At 50.0% G+C, this 20280-nt stretch overlaps 7 protein-coding genes across 7 annotated transcripts; 4 read left to right on the forward strand and 3 right to left on the reverse strand.

Moving 5' to 3' along the window:
- The first annotated feature begins 368 nt into the window (after positions 1–368).
- On the forward strand, positions 369–1433 carry BO88DRAFT_381083 (MARVEL domain-containing protein). The gene is made up of 4 exons (XM_025704562.1): positions 369–577; positions 651–821; positions 882–1158; positions 1279–1433. Exons 2-4 carry the CDS (start codon positions 737–739, stop codon positions 1385–1387), a joined length of 471 nt encoding a protein of 156 aa, XP_025566293.1. The 5' UTR covers positions 369–577; positions 651–736; the 3' UTR covers positions 1388–1433.
- Positions 1434–3582: 2149 nt separating this feature from the next.
- Positions 3583–5700, forward strand: BO88DRAFT_162366 (putative arginine transporter). The gene is made up of 3 exons (XM_025701606.1): positions 3583–3752; positions 3812–4030; positions 4131–5700. The coding sequence occupies exons 2-3, from the start codon at positions 3820–3822 to the stop codon at positions 5609–5611; spliced, it is 1692 nt and encodes a 563-aa protein (XP_025566294.1). The 5' UTR covers positions 3583–3752; positions 3812–3819; the 3' UTR covers positions 5612–5700.
- A 2177-nt stretch (positions 5701–7877) lies between these two features.
- Positions 7878–10224, forward strand: BO88DRAFT_411419 (putative AMP-binding enzyme; the record flags this gene model as incomplete). The annotated part of the gene is made up of 4 exons (XM_025708037.1): positions 7878–8051; positions 8153–8408; positions 8462–10052; positions 10119–10224. The coding sequence occupies 4 exons, from the start codon at positions 7878–7880 to the stop codon at positions 10222–10224; spliced, it is 2127 nt and encodes a 708-aa protein (XP_025566295.1).
- Positions 10225–10779: 555 nt separating this feature from the next.
- Positions 10780–12182, forward strand: BO88DRAFT_401637 (uncharacterized protein). The gene is made up of 3 exons (XM_025705893.1): positions 10780–11381; positions 11579–11671; positions 11780–12182. The coding sequence occupies exons 1-3, from the start codon at positions 10877–10879 to the stop codon at positions 12013–12015; spliced, it is 834 nt and encodes a 277-aa protein (XP_025566296.1). The 5' UTR covers positions 10780–10876; the 3' UTR covers positions 12016–12182.
- A 7-nt stretch (positions 12183–12189) lies between these two features.
- BO88DRAFT_401638 (uncharacterized protein) lies at positions 12190–13456 on the reverse strand. The gene has a single exon (XM_025705894.1). The coding sequence runs from the start codon at positions 13186–13188 to the stop codon at positions 12442–12444; it is 747 nt and encodes a 248-aa protein (XP_025566297.1). The 5' UTR covers positions 13189–13456; the 3' UTR covers positions 12190–12441.
- Positions 13457–13618: 162 nt separating this feature from the next.
- On the reverse strand, positions 13619–17419 carry BO88DRAFT_162607 (WD repeat protein). Its single transcript, XM_025701607.1, has 2 exons — positions 17302–17419; positions 13619–17187 (listed from the first exon to the last, which is right to left on the reverse strand). Exon 2 carries the CDS (start codon positions 17036–17038, stop codon positions 13757–13759), a length of 3282 nt encoding a protein of 1093 aa, XP_025566298.1. The 5' UTR covers positions 17039–17187; positions 17302–17419; the 3' UTR covers positions 13619–13756.
- Positions 17420–17604: 185 nt separating this feature from the next.
- pmp47 (putative peroxisomal membrane protein Pmp47) lies at positions 17605–19085 on the reverse strand (the record flags this gene model as incomplete). Its single annotated transcript, XM_025703782.1, has 3 exons — positions 17605–18117; positions 18173–18906; positions 18961–19085. The coding sequence occupies 3 exons, from the start codon at positions 19083–19085 to the stop codon at positions 17999–18001; spliced, it is 978 nt and encodes a 325-aa protein (XP_025566299.1). The 3' UTR covers positions 17605–17998.
- Between the last annotated feature and the right edge of the window lie 1195 nt (positions 19086–20280).

Here is a 20280-nt window from a genome sequence, read left to right on the forward strand (position 1 = left end):
GAGAGGCAGCCCGTCCCGTTCATTCCAGCATTGCAGGCAGATTCACAAGCTCACTGAGTTTCCTCATATTTTAGCTTCGTTATAGCGTCGGGATCTGCGACTGATGCTGCAGGCGCTGCGAATCAAAAAGTTTCAATACGAGATGGCCCTCCGAACAATGACGGTATTGTCTTTCCAAGTAATTCTGCTGTGTACTTAAGTACACTACTTTGCTTGGATGGGCAGGCAGCCCCGAATCTCCCCAGCCCAACTGGCGGTCTGAGAGATTCGTTGGACTCTTGTTACCGCGCCACAAAGTCGCCTAATCAAGATTGAAAAACATAAGTCTTCGGCCTGCATGTGTGCAGGTGCATTATCGCTGGTTCTTTCAAACGTCGAAGAAGAGACAGAAATAGCACAAGTCAAGCAAGGTACCTAGAAAGGTCAGTCACTGCCTGTTCGTCAGCCCACACACACCCACGTCACAGCCTTAAGCGCACATTGGCTTGAGAACTTGAAACAGCATCCGCCTGTGCAACAGCATGTGACTTGCCATCGTTCAGGCGCTATGCGCTCATAATAGTTCTCTTCGTCCAACGTATATGAAGATCATTCCTGCCCTCCACACCCATTCGTTTTTCTAAGCGTCAACTAACCCACGAATTCCTCAGAAAAGAGCTGCAGCGCCGCGCAGACTGAGTGTAGTAGATAGGACATCTACCAGCACCATCATCAACGCGAGCTCCCAATTTCAATCATGGCTGTGAATTTTCCATGGATCTACCCTGTTCGGGTAATCCAGGCCCTCTTCGGAATAATTGTCCTTGCTTTAACCGCATACTGTTCGTTGAATCATTATATCACACTTCAAAGAAGAATTGTAAGTAGCTGACATATGACAGACATCAGTTGGTTCGCGTATAGTAGTGACTCGCCCAATTTCATGCTTTTCGTGGCGTGTTGGACAGCCTTCCTCGCAACTCCCTATCTTGCCTTGGCGCCAGTGTTCTTCCCCCAGTTGGCGCATCGGATCGTCATTCCAGCTGTCGAAGTGATTACCATGATATTCTGGTTCGCAGGATTCATCGCCCTAGCCGTATTCCTCCCACCAACAGAAGCCTGTCACTGGAGCCGTTGCAGTGCGTTACAGGCCGCAGTTGTGTTTGGTGCATTCGAGTGGTATGACTTCCCTCTGATCAAGATTGCCAGCTTCAGCGCTCTAGCAGAAATGTTCAGCAGTGTATAGCGGGATCTGAAGGATGTAGTTGATGTGCATTGTTGCTAACATGGATCGCGTAGGGTACTATTTCTGGTTACTTCCGTTTTCGCTGTCCTCGGCATTTCGCGTACCCGGTCCAGCTCCAGTACGAAGCCCACCCCTAACGATCATACCCACGTTGGCGTCTAAATGGAGTCGATAGTGACGGTTCCATGATATATTTCGAAACGAAAGGTAGAGCGACTATTCGGCTAGCAGCGGAGGAAGCCCTGAATTAGCTGGCAGTATGCTTAATGACGTCATTATTATGAACGACTACTACTTCATCAGTGATTCGGTAACAGCGAGGTTGGCGACGGTAATGACAATGATAACTTGAGATACTTGGAAGGATAGAATGATATGGTTCAAGCAGCCGACTATAGTCACGCTTTATTTTATCGATCGTTGACTGCTTTGTTCTGGTCTCGGCAGGATACCCATGTGTTACTAGTTACTAGGAGACTTTGGTCGCCATATGATACCACTTAGTCCTAGGACACCTTGAAATGTGTTTCAACAAGTCATAATATTCTTCGGTCTCTTTCACCTCCAAAAGACGAATAATGAAATGCGTCTGGGGATTGATGTCATTATTCAATTATTTTGATCTGATGTACAATCTGAGGAGGGAGCGGCCATGACTGCCAAAGGCCAAAAAAAAGTACCACGGAAAAGAGGCCGCGCGACAGGCATAAAACCAGATATTCCGAACTTGATAGCTTACAGGCTGAATGGACTGAGGGTTCTCCATCTATTAGCAAATCAGCTTTGCTTACATTCGATCCACTGGCAAAACCCACAGCATGTCGAAAAAGTGATAAGCTTTTTAGTGAACTACAGCGTGTCACTTTGTACTGTCATTGAATCATTGAGACACTATCAGCGGATGACAGGGGTTGGCATTCGTGCCGATGATTCAGTCGTTGGATCATGCAATTGATCGATGAAAGCATGAGTAAGAACGGATCATAATAGAGATAGATACAGATGAAAATATAACCTACGTGATCATCTGGACATACGATGCTGGTACATTAGATAGATACGACAATTGAAAGACCAAAGAAAAAGATGAGAGAAAGCCGTCTTTGAACGAGTCAGCTCCATAGAATGTTTCGAAGCTCGACTAAATTATCTAGTCTCCGGCAAATGTGCCAATGAACTAGTCGGGATCCGAGGGAGACTGGGACGGGGTCCGTGGTTCGACTCGCTGCACCGCGAATATCCGTCCGCTCAACGTTCCAGAAAGAAATTCAGAAAAGGGAAAATTCTGCAACGGAGTAGGGCTGGCCGACTACTCGGATCTCGCCGATTGGCTTTGGGACTATTTTAGCAGACGTGTCCCCGGGCTCTAGTAAATGAGGAGAACTTAGGAAGGAAAAAGAAGGTGAGTGGTGGATAATGATAGTCCATTGGTTAGTGGAGTTGACAACCGTTTAAGTTGAGAGTGCACCAGGCCGGGTAGATGATATTTTGTATGTCCATGTTAGAATCCCAAAGTATGTTTTCGGAGGCGGCAGTAACAACCAACCACCTCGCAATTGCCTTTCAGGACAACTATCGTGCCGAGATATCGTTAGTATGATTTTTTCTTGCCACCACGCGACACCGTGAGAGGAGTAGGCGTGTTAAAAGTTTCCGACTTACGAGAGAAAAACTCTGTCTCCGCCCAAGGAAGGGCTATCTCGCGACCCACCATCCAGCACCGGCGTCGCTGCTGGGCCACCTGGAACACGCACCCATTCGCCGAACCTTTTCCAAGTTCCCAGATTTTGCCCGCTGTCGATGGAGAAGGAATCCACGTTGAGGAGGTTTTAGTGCGTACGAGTGGCACGCACAATCCATAGCAGCCTCTTGCTAGACTCAGTGAGGTATGTAACTACTCCATTATTGTGTAGGAGATGCCGTGCCAATGTCAAGCCAACTCAATTGGAGAAGGAAAGCACAAGACACACGATAAACACGACGGGAGAGCATGGCCATGACCAACGTGCATGATTCCAATAAACTCAATAAGCTCGTGGTCCTTGTCTGGGGGAAAAGCAGACTTCGACCCAAAGGAGAATGTCTGCGCGAGGTTGCATCCGGCGGTGCTGAACCCCCATTCCCACCCCCTCATCTTGACTGTTCCTTTTACCTAAAGATTTTCAGTCTTGGAATATAATTCGATTAGATTCACTATCATCATCATTCGTTGCCTCTCTTATCAGCGGGCGAAGATGGCCAGTTGACAAGGCACCATACATAATCTCTCGGCGTGCATATGCATCCCCAGCCGTGTTGGTCGTACCTTAAAATCGCAGGTGGATGCGATTCATCTCTAGCGGATTTCGGAGAGGCGACACGCAGAACCCGCTTATAAGGAGGAGCTCGACGACTGGACGGTTCCGAGTTTTGGTGACTCAATCGAACCGTGTTCCCGGTGGAGACGGTCCTGGCGGCGAGCTTCCTTTTTCCTTCTTTTTCGCGATTTGACTTTTGTGACTTCTCTTCCGTCACTATCATACACACTGTACGTCTGACGCTCTAACCTTGAGGATATCAGCATCCTCAAATTTTGGGGCCGTTGAGGGTCTAACATGGCCTTCGGGAACAAGGTCAAATCCACGTCTGCCGAGGGGGAAAAGGGCAAGATGGCGCCTGAAGAGACTGTCCAGGTTCAGCCCACGAACCCTTCGTCCGACTTGAACGACATCGATTGTGAGAAACATGGCGCCAGTCGCGAGTCGAACCCCATGCCCGATCTCAAGCGGAAGCTGAGAAGTCGCCATCTTCAAATGATTGCCATTGGTGAGTCCTGTTGGGTGTCTTGGGGGTCTTTTCCCTTTCTGCTTCTGCCACAAGACAGGCGGCCATTTCGGAAGTGACAACCTGCTCATTCAACTCTTAGGTGGTACCATCGGCACCGGTCTGTTCATTGGTAGTGGTACTGCGGTTGCCAACGGAGGTCCTGTGGGTGCCCTCATCGCCTACATCTTCGTCGGTACGATCGTCTACTCGGTTATGACCTCTCTGGGTGAAATTGCGACCTATATTCCGATTCCTGGAGCGTTCACGGCCTACGCTGCTCGTCTGGTGGACCCCAGTCTTGGCTTCGCTATGGGGTGGATCTATTGGTTTTCCTGGGCTAGTACATTTGCACTCGAGTTAACGGCAACCGGTCTGATCATTCAATTCTGGGACGACTCCATCAATATCGCTATCTTTATCGCCATCTTTTGGGTTCTGATCACCCTATTGAACTTCCTGCCTGTCAGCTTTTACGGTGAATTGGAGTTTTGGCTTTCAAGCATCAAAGTCATTACCGTCGTTGGGTTCATGATCTTCGCCATCTGCATTGACGCCGGCGTCGGTGACGAAGGGTATCTCGGATTTCGCTATTGGGTTCACCCGGGTCCCTTTGCTCCTTATTCAGGTGTCCACCCTGACTCGACGGCAAAGTTCGTCGGTTTTTGGTCCGTCCTTATCCAGGCTGGCTTTTCGTATCAGGGAACGGAACTGGTCGGTATCGCAGCCGCTGAGACAGAAAACCCTCGCAAAACGGTGCCTGCGGCTATTCGCAAGACCTTCTATCGCATTCTGTTCTTCTTCGTCCTGACCATCTTCTTCATCGGTCTTCTGGTGCCCTACACCAACGAGAACCTCCTGACCGATGGCAACGATGCCAACTCGTCGCCTTTTGTCATTGCGGCCAGGCTTGCTGGAGTCAAGGTTCTGCCTCACATTATTAACGGAGTCCTGCTTACTGTGGTGCTCTCTGCCGCCAATTCGAACGTTTACAGTGGCAGTCGTATCTTGATTGGTTTGGCTCAAGAGGGTTTTGCCCCGCGCTGGTTCAAGAAGACTTCTAAGAAGGGTGTGCCATACTATAGCGTTGCCTTCACAGCGGCCTTCGGTCTTCTCGGTTTCATGAACGTCTCCAATGCTGGTAGCACTGTGTTCAACTGGCTCGTCAACATCGCCGGTGTCGCAGGCTTCATCACTTGGGCATCGTTGAACGGCTGCCATCTTGCTTTCATGCGCGCCTTGAAGGCTCGCGACATCTCCCGCGACACCCTTCCGTATAAAGCTATCTGGCAGCCCTACTATTCCTGGTACGGGCTGTTTTTCAACGTTCTCATCATCATCACGCAAGGTTTCACCTCCTTTATTACCAGCTTCAGCGTCACGGATTTCTTCATCGATTACATCAGTCTGATTCTCTTCGTCGTGCTCTATGTTGGACACAAGATCTACTTCCGGACATCTTTTGTCCATCCCCTTGAGGCCGATATTGATACGGGCCGCCAGGAGGTTGAGAACGAAACGTGGGAAACGGAGGCTCCCGCCACCAAGTGGCACCAGAAGCTTGCACGCTCATTCCTGGGCTGAGAGGATCACGACCCTCTGGGCATCTCAGCACAGGCCCGTGGTCAACAACACTTGTGCTTCTTCTTTTTTAATTGCCTTGTTTTTAATCCTCCCATATTCACGCCATACCTCTCTTCGGTTGACAGATAGAGAGAGAAATACCTCTTACTTCTACATTTGAACCCTTCGGTTAATACTTATGGCGCTTAGAAATTGGGTTTCACGCATATACGCATCTGCTGAGACAGCTGTTGCTTGTCGGTATATAAAAGAAAAGAGAGAAAGAGAGCGAGAAAGCGAGACGGACCTGCATGAGTTGATGATGAATGAGGGTCGAATGGGTGTCTTCCTCTTTTTACGAGGGGCTTTTGTCTATATCTTTGGGTTCATGGGTTGAGCCCCTCCTGTACAGTATACATGTTGGGATGTCAGCATTGGCATGGAGTTTGGTAAATGGTTTTTACTGTCGAACGTCTCGTTCGAACTGACTGTGGTCTAACTTTCCTGGAATCGAAAGTTTGCAAATAATCGACGTACTTTTGATCTGCAGTGTAATTGCGACTACATGTTGAATGGTTCGTAGCTTTATTTTCCATATACATGTTACTACTTTGTAGTTGTAGTACTAGCCGCCGTTGAGCAGATACTTTGAACTAGTGAATGAATGGTTAGTGGCGGTGATTCGGTCAGGGTCAAATACTGCGCAGTGCCAGTAAGTAGGACTATTGTAGGGTCCAATCTAGTAGTATTGTTAATCATACGCGAGAGCTGTCAAGTTACAAAAGAGTGTAATTCATACGTCACGAAAGTTTACGGAAATTATTTCAAAGAAAATAGAGACCAGTCGGCACTGTATCCTCGAATCTTCACATGGAACCTACACGTACACATGATGGACTAGGAGGCGAATATGAGCCAAGGCCGGATCAGAGGATCATTTTAGCTTGCGGTTGACGGAGGCATCGGTTAAGCCAAAAAGCAAGCATGTGAGAAGGTCAATGTGTCGGCTGGTTGTTGAATATCACAAGACTCGGCTCCGATCATCTGTACAACGTTAGTCCACGGTTTATACCTCCTGGCTTGTGGATATATCGACTGACATGTAACGAACTTATGTATTAAATGCAGCCCAGACGTCAATTGAGGGGCGCCGGCATCTGCGGGTTGATTCATGGGGTGTGGGGAGACTAGTATTTGAGTAAGTAATCAATAGGAGTTTAGTTAGTCGGTCCTAGGGGGTTTATTGCAGTGCTGTACAAATTATTATTAGTTTTATTACTTGTTTATTTATTTTCTATTTATTTATAGGTTCGACGATGTGAGTGTACTTTGCTTGTATTACTACTTTTCTTTATTTCTTAGAAAGGAACTCCGTACAGTACTTTGGGGGGGTGTCTGCCCGCATTTTTCTTTTTCGGGGTCCGGAGATATTATACAGCATCAAGTGCGTGCTACTGGGGGAAAGGATCGCCTGCCAGCAAGGTCGGCTACTAGTCAGTTATTGACTAGTATGATATGATTGTCTATCGCAGAACCGAGGTATGGAGTCAACGGGTGGGAAGAGACACCAATTTCGAGCAAAATGCAAACGGGGAGGATTAACCCAAAGAAGCATATGTTCCATCAAATTGAAGATAGATACTTATGCCTGGTACTGGAAATGAAACGGGGAGGCTTCCCCAACAGGGCAAGTGCCGAGGTTCTGCGGACTTGGGGGGAGGAGGGTTTGGGACGTCGCGTGGAGGGAACACGAGCGCTGGCCAGTCAGCGGCCGCCATTTGCGTGCATTCCGTCTCGGAGACCAACCAAAAAGTAAGGGAAGGAAGGTTCAACTGGATCCCTCCCTTTCCCAACTTGGCACTTCATGCCTCAGGTAGGCAAGTTGCCCTGTTACTACCACCAGCAACTACGAAGTACTAGTAGTGCTCCAAGTGCTCATTCTTCTCTCTTGTCTCGTTGCTGTCCTTGTCCGGCAGTGCCTTTATAGTCTCTCCTCTCAAATTTTGGGATTGATCTCCTCTTCCACCGTCGCCCCTCACCCTCACCGTCGCCTCCGGTCTCTTGTTTCCCTCCTCTTCCGTACTTATCCTGATCCTACCAAACTACTCTCGCCACCTCCAGCCGTCGTTCCTAGACAACTCTTCCTGGGAGTTGGGTTCGCTGTCATTGTTCTCTTTTACTAATAGATTTGTAAGTTGATCTTTGTTATCTGTCTCAATCACACTTGCCTTTGTGTTTGTCATACTAATCTTCTCGTCTTCATCAGCTGTAAATTACACCTGTCGCTATGCTATTCTCTCAACCACCTCTCCATGTTACTCGCGCAGATGAGTTGCGACAAAGCCCTCCCAAGGGCACTCCCTACTCGGTTGCCTTGCCTGGGACAGAGAAGCCGGGTCGGAGTAAGGTTTATCGTGCCTGGAATGCGACTGAGGGCGTCCTGAAGTCGCTGGATCCTCAAGTATGCTTGCCTTCCCATGACTTCCGGCGATCAGCAATCGTACCACAATATGCCTTTCCCTGCTGGATATGGGTCTGACTATCTTCACAAATCAATTCTAGATTCTTACTGCACACGATATCTTCGAGTCCACTGCAAACCGATTGCCGAAGAACCACTGCCTAGGTTGGCGTCCGTACAATCCCACGACCAAGACCTACGGTCCATATCAATGGTTGGATTATCAGACGGTACAAAAGCGACGGGCTGCGTTCGGCGCAGGTCTAGTGGAACTACATCACAAGCACGAGTGCAGCCGTCCTGGCCAGTATGGTATTGGTCTATGGTGTCAGAACCGCCCCGAGTGGCAGATAACCGGTATGCGATCTTGTTACTTCTAGCGTGCGCAACACTAATTCTGGTCGGTTTAGACTTGGCGTGCATGTCGCAAAGCCTGTATTCGGTCTCCATCTACGATGTCCTTGCCCCAGATGCGACAGAATATATCATCAACCACGCGGAGTTGGCCTGCGTTGTGACCTCGCTGCCGCACATTCCGACCCTGCTCAGGCTGAAGCCCCAATTGCCTAACCTCAAGATCATTGTCAGCTTGGACCCCCTGGACGGCGGTGAAGAGGCTGGTCACTCGAAGCGTGCTTTGCTTGAGTCAATGGCTGCCGGGCAAGATGTCTCCATCTACACCATAGGCCAGGTTGAAGAGTTGGGTGCTTCGGTTGACCGTCCCTGCAAACCTCCAGCCCCCTCTGACACCATTACCATCAACTATACGTCTGGTACTACCGGCCCTCCGAAGGGTGTAGTCCTCGCACATGAGAATGCCGTCGCATCCGCTTCAGGTGCGCTCATTAACAGCATACAAAAAGCAGGCGACACCATTATATCGTATCTGCCGTTGGCTCACATCTATGCTCGGATGTCTGAGCATGCGGCCTTTTGGGCAGGAGCCCGGATTGGGTACTTCCACGGAAACATCTTAGAGCTCGTTGACGATCTCAAGATGCTCAAGCCAACCGGATTCATATCTGTTCCGCGCCTCTACACACGATTTGGAAATGCCATCCGCGCCTCGACTGTTGAGGCTCCTGGCTTTAGAGGTGCAGTGTCGAGGCACATCGTGGCCACAAAGACTGCAAACTTAAAGAACCCTGACCTCAGCAAAGCCACAGGGAAGCATGCCTTGTATGATCGGATCTGGGCGAAGAAGGTCGCAGCTGCCATCGGGTTGGACCGTTCTAGAATGCTGGCTTCCGGATCGGCGCCTCTGGACCCTTCACTCCACCAATTCCTCCGAGTTGCTCTTGGTGTCGATGTTGTTCAGGGCTATGGTTTGACTGAGACTTATGCCATGGCATGTGTACAGTCCCTCGCGGACTTGACCGCCGGCCACTGTGGTGGGCTGATTCCTTCTACCGAGGCTTGCTTGGTGTCTCTACCGGATATGGAGTATTCCGTTGATGACAAGCCGTATCCTCGGGGAGAACTCATGTTGCGCGGTGCGAACGTTTTCCGCGAGTATTTCAAGGACCCTGAGGAAACAGCCAAAGCAGTGACCGAGGATGGATGGTTCCGGACCGGTGATGTCTGCAAGATTGATGAGATGGGCCGTATCGTCATCATTGACCGCCGGAAGAATGTTCTGAAGCTGGCACAGGGAGAGTATATCTCTCCGGAACGGCTCGAGGGTGTCTATATGTCGGAAATGGGCTATTTGGCCCAGGGCTATGTCCATGGTGATAGTGTCCAGACATTCCTGGTGGCTATCTTTGGCGTCCAGCCCGATACCTTCGCTGTATTTGCCAGCAAGGTGCTTGGCCGCACCATTGAGGCTACAGACATCGAGGGCATCAAATCGGTTCTTAACGACACCAAGATCCGTAAAGCTGTATTGAGAGACCTCAGTCGGATTGCCAAGAAGCACAAGCTTGCAGGATATGAGAGAATCAAGAACTGCGCACTGATGATTGACCCGTTCACCATCGAGAACAACCTGCTTACGCCGACGTATGTAATCACCTCTCCACGTTCCACTTATGGTTATATGTACTAATCCGCAATCCTATCAATTAGGCTGAAGCTGAAGCGTCCGCCCACGACAAAGAAGTATCGTCAGGTCTTGGACGATCTCTATGCCGAGGCATTGGCTGAAGAGTCTGCCCCCAAGGCTAAGCTATGAGGGATGGCGCTTTGTTCGCCCATGTGCTTTTGTTTTACCACCGGCATTGTGACATCATCTGTTGTGGGAACCCCTCCAGACCACATTGTACATATAACCGACTGCCTCTTGTTTCATGCATATGCTGTCCATATTGTTTTCATTTGAGGGGCAGGTCCTCGGGGTTGTTCAGGGCGAGAACAGAAGCCACACGCCCAGCCTCGGCCGTGGTTAGGAGTACATATTATATACTATTATTTTTAACATGGTTCGCGGCATATAGACACTTTGGCTGGCTGGAATAAGCCAGATATATAGTAGATAGCGGCGTAAAGCGTAATTGCTACCCAAAGCTTCAAAGTTATAGCATGAAACGTTAAGATATTAATCCATACATTAGCGAAGTGCATGAATACTCTCAGCTCTAATCTGTACAGAATGACCAAGAATTACGATTAGTTGATGTTGTAAGCTGCAGTAAAGGTGGCGCTGTGACTTCACCGTTAGCCGGCCGGCGCTTGGCACTGGCGCTGCCGTTGAGATCATCCATCCGGATAGCTTCACCTCCACCGTCCACCAACAACCTCCGCATTTCTCTGCGGACACTCCCACCATTCAAAATCCATACTGCATTGACCAGCTGCATTTCTCAGAATAGAATTTGTTGCCCATCATGCATCTGTCTCTTTTCTCCCTCTTCTCCCTGCTCTGTGCCTCAACACTAGCAACCGCAGCATCCGCCGCCCGTCATCTCACCATCACCATCCCTCCCTCGACCATCCTCCCTAACCCAAACGTCCTCCCAGCCAATACCCACGCGACTCTTACGACCTTCACAAAGAACACAAATGACAACCACCACTTCACTGCACCCCTCTCCCGCTCCGCAACCTTCGACTTCCACCACCTCCCCGCCTCCTCGAAGCCCGAATCCTACCTCCTCGACATCCGCTCCCCGGAGTATGTGTTCGCTCCCCTTCGCGTCGACGTCGCTGCCGATGGCTCTGTCTTGGGTATCTGGGAGACCTTTCGCGGGAACCCGTGGGATAATCGCGGCGCAGAGAAGTTCGTCTTCGATGCGAGTGCTCCCCGCGGTGGTAACAGTGGAGCTGAAGAAGCTGTGATGGTTGAGGCGAAGGTTCTGGCCCGGAGAGGGTTTTATGAGGAGAGGTCGAAGTGTATGTTTTCTCCCCCCAGACTTTCCTCTTAGGTCTTGATGTTAGCTATGATGAACGCGGAGCTTGCGTGCGCAATGGTGTCTGTCCATTGATTGATTTACTTGATAGCCATTGAGCGCTCGCGCGTGGCCATCGGACCTTGCTTTTTATCTCTACGGAATTCGGATTGCTGACTGTGGTTGATATCATCGACTTAGTCTCTCCCCTGGCTTTATTCAAGAACCCCATGATCCTGATGGCTTTGGTGGCTCTTGGTTTCACCTTTGGAATGCCCAAGTTGATGGAGAACAGTAAGTGCTGTCCCGAGTCACTAGACTCCACGTCTCTTGTCTTCCCTCTCTCTCTCTCGCTACATCTTGTCTTGTGAATAGCTTCTTGCTGACATGCACTCTTATCAGTGGACCCCGAAATGCGCGCCGAATTCGAGAAACAGTCTCGCTCTTCTCCCATCGGAGGCGCAACCAGAAGTGCTATGGCTGGCGGCGGGGCTCCCGGGAACTTCGACCTGGCTGGCTGGATGGCCGGTGCTACTCCTAGACCCGGTGCGTCTGGCGCGGAAGCTGCGGCTGCGATTGAGGGAGCGGCTGCTACGACGGGCCGGGAGGGCGGTGGTGCGTCGCGGAGAAGGGGTTGAAGCGTTGTATGATTACAGTATCGTATGGGGGGTTTAGAGGATGGTATGGTATGTGTGTATATGGATCGCGGTGAGCGCTCTATGGATAGATATTGATGTGTCCATGTATTATAAGCTCCTCGATGGCCCTGTTCCCGAAAGACTCGGAGATGAGAATAGAGTCAAACCTAATGATCTGATTATCGATCAGCTACAGAACGATAGCTCCTTTCATGCATCTTCATAACACATTAGGCTATGGGAAAGTAATACTATCTACATAGAAGACGACGACAATCCGAAAGTAAAGCAAGCAAGCAAGCCAGCTAGAAGCAACAGAATAAACCCCAACAAAGAACAAGAGTAGTCAACAACTGCTAACCTCCAAATGCTCATAACTCATCAATCGCCCCCTTCCAGCGTAGCTCATCACTTACGACAACACCCCTAGAAATCACCCCCAAAGTCATCACCACCGAAATCCCCTCCATCAAAATCACCACCACCACCAAAATCACCCGGAGGCGGACCATCAAAGTCATGTCCAAGATCCTCAACAGCATCCGCCAACAAAAACCCACCTAGCAGACCACCCCCCACACCTAACGCCGCAGCCCCCGCAGTTCCCATCCCATTGTGTCGCCGCTGCGGCGCCTGCTGCTGTGCATAATAGCCACCCTGTGCCGGATACGAAGGATAACCATACCCGGCCTGCTGTGGTGGAGGATAGCCACCGTATCCAGCCTGAGGATACCCATAGGCCGCTTGCTGCGGTGGTCGACTGTAACCCACACCACCACCACTGCTGCTACCGCCAGAGTGTCTCCCCATTAACTTGCCCAAGAAACCCCTGCTCCGCTCCTGTTTCGGCGCAGGTGACGTTGAAGGTCCCTGGGGGGACTGCACGCGGGAGGAGGAGTTCTCGGCATAGTAATCGGACGCAGAGCCAGATTGTGCCTGTGCTGGTGGTATCGGACTTCTGCGACGAGCTTGGGCTTCTTCTTCAGCTTGTAGCTGAGCTGCTAAGCGAGCATCGCTCTCTAATGTAGAATCCGGCTGGCTGTTGTACGGATTTCTTGAGCCTAGAGGTTTCTTGTCGCCGCCGGCGGCCGCTGAATTAGGTCGATCACCAGGGCCAGAGGCGTCGTATGATGGTGGTAGCCCGTTGGGTGGTCTCTGCGAGTCTTCTTCCATGGGACGTTCCCATTGTGATCTGCCGGTGCGTAGATCTACATAGAACCTTTGGCACTGGGCGTTAGTTTCTTTCGGCTAACAGGATGACTATGTATCCGCGACTGAGGAATGATGGTGGAGATGTGGGATAAGGTCTTACCATTGCTTATATCGGTCGTCGAACTGGGCTTTCCATCCTTCAGGTACTGAAGGTGGTGGGGGCCCGGAGGGAGGAGCAAATGACATCTGTTGTGGTGTGATGATCAGATATGCGAAGATGGGGGCCGGAAATGGATCGACTAAGGCTTAAGCACCGCCAAGACAGTTGAAGTAGCAAGTTTATAATGGCCAAAAGAAAACTGGGATTCGAGAGAGAGATATATGTAGTACCGACTACAATCTAAGGTACGGATATCGAAATAAAGCCCACCCAGCAATGCCCCGTGGCGCTGCTCAGCCACGTGATGTAATTGGCCGGCGCACCGTTGACATCATTTCATCATGGAGGAATGACTTTCCTGCCGCAGGAGTTGGGTAGGGGGCAGTGATAGGACCAGCGCTCTCCCAACCGACCTCTCCAGGCTCCAGACTAAAGACCGTCAACATCTCGGATGTTAGCATCGATGGCACTGCTGGGCGGCCACCAGAAGTCTTCCTCGAGTTCCTCTTCTACCTCCTGTAAGGCCGGTTGAAATTCGGCAAAATGGATAGCATTCGAGCCGGAACTCCATTCCATGTTCCCTCTTGAATCAGTGACCTCAATATTCGGTGGCATAAAACCTGGTGGTGATACAACATGATGCAACCTGCGCTTGTATTTATCGGGTACATCGTTAACGGGATCGGCGGCATCTGTCCTGGCATATGCAAGAGGCTCTGTAAGCCCATCTCGTGTTCTCTTGTTCTGATTGCGTCTGCGATTCCGAATATTTGCGAGCTTAATTTGCGCTTTAACATCCTGCTGAGACGCTGTATCTAGCCCGATCCTGCAATCTGGGGGCGGACCATCGAGTTGCCGTAGCTGCACCTCTTCTTTCAGTCGGGTTTGTGCAATCTCATGCTCAGGGGTGTATTCCGGACGAGCCCAGGCTGCAAAGGGACCATCATAATATGGTCCTTGTCCAACCCCGTATGTTGGGTGCCGGATGAGCTTCCCTGACTCCAGAAGTTCTGCGCCCGCCTTAATCCCTGATTCAGGATTAGATACATGCCCATCAGGACACATCTGCAGTTGAGGTTGTAATGAAGGCATGAATTCCATCGAAAGGCCCTCGTTGCTTGTAAATGGGCCGGGGGATAGAAGATGGACACCCCCAGCAGCATCGCCGACCAGCAGATTGGACTTATCTTCGGAAAAGGCACCGCACATGATTTCCTCGTCAAATCTGGCCGTATCATGAACGAGCACATCTTCCGGGGCTCTAAGGATATCCCATCTCTTCAACACGCCGTCAGAAGACCCAGTGTAGAATTCGTCAATCCTATCACCCCATAGAGACAAACGAACGCCAACATCAGCTTGCTCCCTGCTGATTGTTTCATCGATCTGATTCAAAGGCTCTCCGTGTTGGAGCTTGTGAAGAACTCGGTCTGGGCGACGATGATCCCAAACATAGGTAATTCCATCAGTGCAACTGGCTGTCACGTAACTTGGGTTCAGAGGGCAAATATGGGCGTCGTTGATATCTAGCGCCGGACACTCGAACTCCATGGTGCAGACTTTTGATGATAAGGGCTGATACATTCGGACTAAGGATCTGGTATCCTTGTAGGCCTTGTTGACAGGGCCATGACCTATCGATGTTGCTGCTGCAAAGATTGGCAAGGTGGGATGCCATTTAATGTCAAACATGTTCTGAGAGTTTGGGGAAAATTGCATAGGTAATATTGATGCCTCGCCTATTCGCCACCCTGCCAACAGACCTGTCTGCAGTGTACCGTCACCCTTTTCGCACATCCCGGCAAGCAGAATGTTTCCGGTTTCCTTAATGGTCCCCCATGCTAAAGAAGTAGGTACCAGTTCTCTGTCCTTTCTGGATCGCGCCCTAGGCAGCTCTAAGAGAGTGTGGGTTGACTCTGCTAATGACCAAAGTCCTATTGAACGCGTGCCTGTTGCCAGCAAATTCCGCTCATAAAAGGAGCGAGCCATAACTTCCACCTTAGAGTCATGCTGAAGCGTCTTGCGGCATGATATATCTCGACCGAAAGCATTCCATATCTTCACTGTATTATCGTAGCTAGCAGTAAAGAGTGCATCTTCCCACCACTCGATGGAAGTAACGCTCATCCAGAGACGAGGATCATGAAGAGTCCGGCTTGCTGCGCTCCTCCCTGGGGGCCGAAGAACATAGTGGTCTGGTAATTCCATCAACTCATTGTTGACAATATCACCAACAACGAGATTATTATTTCGGTTATATTCCATATTATGCTCGTCGCATTGTGCTGTCGCGCCGGCAGCAAATTTTGTGCCATCAGGTGCCCAAGCCAGGACAATCACATCATTCGAGGCATCTTTCCATGTTTTCGCAAGCTTAAAACATTTGTTGGCATTTGACTGAAGCTGTCCTTGTACACGAAGCCCTAGCTCACGGCGCTGCAAGAGTTTGTTCAACGACCCGCTTTTCTCTGCGCATTGAGACCCCGGTGCAGTAGCCTCTATGACACAGGGGTTAGATGGAAGGCAGCCCCTTTTTGCATCGGCAATAAAGGCGTCTATCTCAGTAGGTCCACGTCGGCTGAGCACCAGAGCGGAGGGTAGAACCCCGGACAACTCCCAGAGCTGATTCCCAGAGAAAAGCAAAGGACTATCTTGAGACGCGTCCTGGATTGACCCCAAAATCTTCCCTACCAGGCGTCTGGCTTGCCGTTTTCGTTTGTCCTTTGAGTTAGGTGCCATCGCTTCTAGAAGCCATTTGTGACTATCATCGATTCCATCGATTCCCTCGGTAGAGATGAGCTGCGCAAGCTCACATACCCACCTAATCTTCTTCGAGGCCCTCTGAGAGATATCACAAATATGAGCAGCCTGGATGATCTGATCCGAAAGCGCGGTGTCCATCTTCTGGTGTCGCTGAAAGCCGCAAAAGAAAAACAAGTCCATGATAGCTGCCATTTCGCTTCTGTCAAAGTCAATATGGAGAATCTCATCCGCCAGCGGCGGCCTGCTCTGATACTTCAAGGCATACTCTCCAGGGCTACGCAATGATGAATAGCAAGCACGACCCGATAATCTCAAATCATCTAGACTTTTCAACGGCGACTTAATAATCTGAACATGAGGTGAAGAATAGATGACACGGGCCTGTTCAGTTCTATCACGAATACATGACGAAGTATTCGATTCAGGTGCAATGCTAGAAAACCTGGGTTGTCGGGATGTGGTAGGAGATGGCCTCGCAGGGCTTTCGCTGACATCTTCATCGGAGCCAAAACCCAAATAGTTGGTCTTGTCGTAATAGTTGTTCGGCCCAGACCTTGCACGCCGAGAGCGTCGGTTACTCGACATCTCACGCCCATATCCCGGTGACGATGCAGTATTCGGCCTATCCTGTTCGGAAAAGTACAAGGGGTCCGGTGTCTGCGGTGTGCTGGATGTGACGCGGTTCTCGCCAGTGATTGCTGGTGATGATCTAGCTTCAGCGCGGGCCTTAGGCGTCTTAGGCCGCCTACCGCGCTTCTTGACGCTTTCCCGAATGTCTTCCCCGGTGCTAGAGCATTCTCTTGGGGCAGGATTTTGATCACCGCAACTTGCCGCCGGGGACCCTCGTGTCTTGTGGGAGGAGTTTCTTATGAACTGTGAAAGGAGGAACTGAGCTTCCTCAATAACAGCAAGTTCTTCGGATTCCTCTGGCGTGTGTATACGGGACATTGTGCGCGGATAACTTGTCTCCCACTAGGTATCCCAAACTAAGATAAATGAGCTTGCCGGCGCATGTCGACCAATAGCTCAGTGAATGAGTGCCAGCGCTGGAGGTGAATCAGACTGGGAGATGGTTTCGAAGGGGACCTGCTGTAGCGCTATTATAAAAGCTCAAGTCAGCGCCGGTTGATGGCTTTAATTTGACTCGAAATGGGTTTTGGACAGCCTGGCGGGGAACAAACACTATATGAGGGGAAGGATTAGAACTCTACCCAGTATGGATACATAAGTCCAGCAAGAGTTTCGCACAGCTTCGAATAGTCATCACTCATCCAGACCTCACTTGGGCCTCGCCTGAGCCACAATGTTGAGGGCAGCAGCAGAACAATACTATAGATCCTGCGCGTCGACTGCGACGCGCGAACGCGCTGGATAAAGTGCTCTATATTCTTGTAAAAGGCAGGCGGTCGGGTCTCACGGATCAGGCGCACTAGGGCCAATCATCTAATCGAGCCGCGGCTCCTTATCGAGTGTAGCTTCATAGTACCAGGCTAGTAGAAGGCTCAAAGTAGTAGGCTATCTCATTTTCCTCTACCAGTTTTACTCTTTAGCGCCTTTACAGGGTTGACGGAACTTTTCCCTGAAAGAGGTGCCTACGGCCACTAAGGTGTAATGCCATGATTACCTATACTTCATCACCAATTCAATCCGTTGATGCGATAGCAAAAAGGCTTAGTACTGCATGAATGCAAGCCTAGACATATCGATTTCTAGGATCGTCCAAGAAAACAGTCATCGTGCCGAAGCAAGTAAGAGAACATATATGTACAGAATATATTCAGATCAATGACAGAAATACAGGGGGCCAAGGTACACGATGAGGGGATCAGTCAGTAGGACTTTCTGGGCCCAAGTTAAATTTATAATTTGGCAAGGGTGCTTTAAGGAGTTTCTTCCAGATCACATGTTTCACTTGGAAATTGCCCGGTTCCTCTTCCGAAGAGAGACCATAAGGTCATAAAGGACATCCTTGAACCCAAACAAGAAAGCTGCAGTAATGGCGCTCTGTGTGACCTTTGGCCCAATGCCTGTCATTATTCATTAGCATAAGTTTGCATGGCTCCCCCATTATCAGTACTATACCTCTGTAAAGGCCCACAAAGCCCTCTTCCTTGACGATTCTCTTCAGGCTCCCGTTCAGACTCTCCTTAGGGCCATCTTTACTAGCGACATGCATGCGGCTCTTCACTGTAATATAGGGATAGGTGATCGAAGTTGCCAGTATCTTACCAAGCGCCCCAAGATAGAACGCATCCTTTGGCGTCATACGCCTACGACGCTCCACAATATTCTTCAGCTGTTCAAAAATTGTGTACTGTAGAATCGGGTTAATAACCAGAATGAGGGCTGGCAGAACACCAGCAAAGAGAGCCTTGGGCCCCTCTTGCCGGAGCAAGTCCATCAATGTACTAATTGTAGACGCCCGCGACTTCTTGGGGGGAGTCCCTGGCAATGTTTCTTGCTCCGACTCGGACTTGCGGGCTGTCATTCTAGTGTTTACAACCCATATTGGGTTGGTGATCAGGACCGTCGCACTCCCGGCGATAGCGCCCGCGATCATTGACTCCGACGTCGTGAGCTTCTTTGAGGACCGCCCCGCCCGCGCAGCCGCCTTTTCGAAAGCCGAACGCGTCCATTCGTACCAATAGTAGTAGACGAAGTTCGTGACACTGATGCCAAAGAGCGCAGATTCAAGGCCGGAATAGAGCCCAGAAACCCCCTCTCGTTGGATGATGCGGCGTATTGCGTCGTACGTCGTGGAATGGGCACGCTTGGACTCGACTTGCGCTCTCGTGGAGAGGGTTATCAGGGGATAACTACAACACATGGGATGTCAACGATGATTTCATTAACGGGAGGTGTTGCCGCACGTCAAGAGCATTGACAGTATACCGCCTCCAGCGCCCGCCAATGCATGTGCCATGTTGTCACTTTGCTGGGTCGCAGCGGACACCGCGACGGCCTTCTTTTGCCCTTCAATGTTAGACTGAGACATGATTGATAACGCGGTGATCCTCGTTGTCTATCGGAATAACAGGTGCGTCAAGAAAGCTGATCGATATTATACTATGATGGTGCACGCAAATCGGGTATCGGTACCTCGGATCCTTATAGATGGGTTACGGATTGCTTTGACAAGTGAGTGTGAAAAAGACGGCAGCTGGAGAACTAGCAGTATTTCAATAACTCTGCCCGAGAAGGTCGCAAGGAATGACTGCAAGAAAGGAGGAAAGGGGTAGATATGTAGGCCTTGGGACGAATGGGGTAGGGACTATGTCGATGTCGGGTGCGAGAAAGACTCGGCTCTGGATTGGGGGTGATGGTTTACATGACGTTTGCCGAAGCCTGTGCCTCGGCTGATGGGTGACCCTCATCAGCTGATCGGATCAACGCTCATGCCATATGAAATTTGGCTAACTTCCTGAGGATACTCCATACTCCTGTATGGTTATTGGGGAGGAAAACACAATGAGGAACTAAGGAGGTGACATTTGCCGGTAAATGGCAGATCCACTTCACGTGTTTCATCTACCGTTGTAATATCCATCCTCCACGTTTCTCTCTTGACTCTTCGATACAACAGGTAATTTGGAACTAGAGTTCGTTGCTTTCCTTCTAAGCGGTTCGTGTCAGTATCTACCATTTGAACAATAATTACATGTAGGTTCAGAGCCTGGTCACAGTGAAGAGTGTGGGAGGGACTACCTAGGCATGATAGCATCAAGAACTGCTAGGAAGGGTATGGATGGATGGCATGTGACATTCCTGCACAGAGCACGTATGGATTGTGAAAACCTCGCACATAAAATATAGCCTAGTCGCGACAAACGAACCTTGTTCACTTATCAGACCCGAAATATAGTTGCTATTTGCGAAAGAGCAAAAGGCTAACAATGACTCTACATATCCTACAAACTATATATCACCATATCGTTAGAGTCCGAAAATGAAGGCGGGAAAGCGAGTATGTTCTTATATTGATTTGCCACGAACCATGGTCACTTAAGTATCATTAACTTCTGCATTAATTGACCCAGACATAATCACGCAACGGATCCAACTAACTAAGAAAAACTCAACGGATCAGATAGAAATGCCTCGAGTTAGAGAAAGGCCACGAGCAAGACAATAGCGACGGGAAAGATAGGGAAGGGGAAGATAGATGACCGAGAGGAGAAAAGGGAAAACCT

This window comes from Aspergillus vadensis, assembly GCF_003184925.1.
Source record: "Aspergillus vadensis CBS 113365 unplaced genomic scaffold BO88scaffold_3, whole genome shotgun sequence".
Classification (NCBI taxonomy): Eukaryota; Fungi; Ascomycota; class Eurotiomycetes; order Eurotiales; family Aspergillaceae; genus Aspergillus; species Aspergillus vadensis.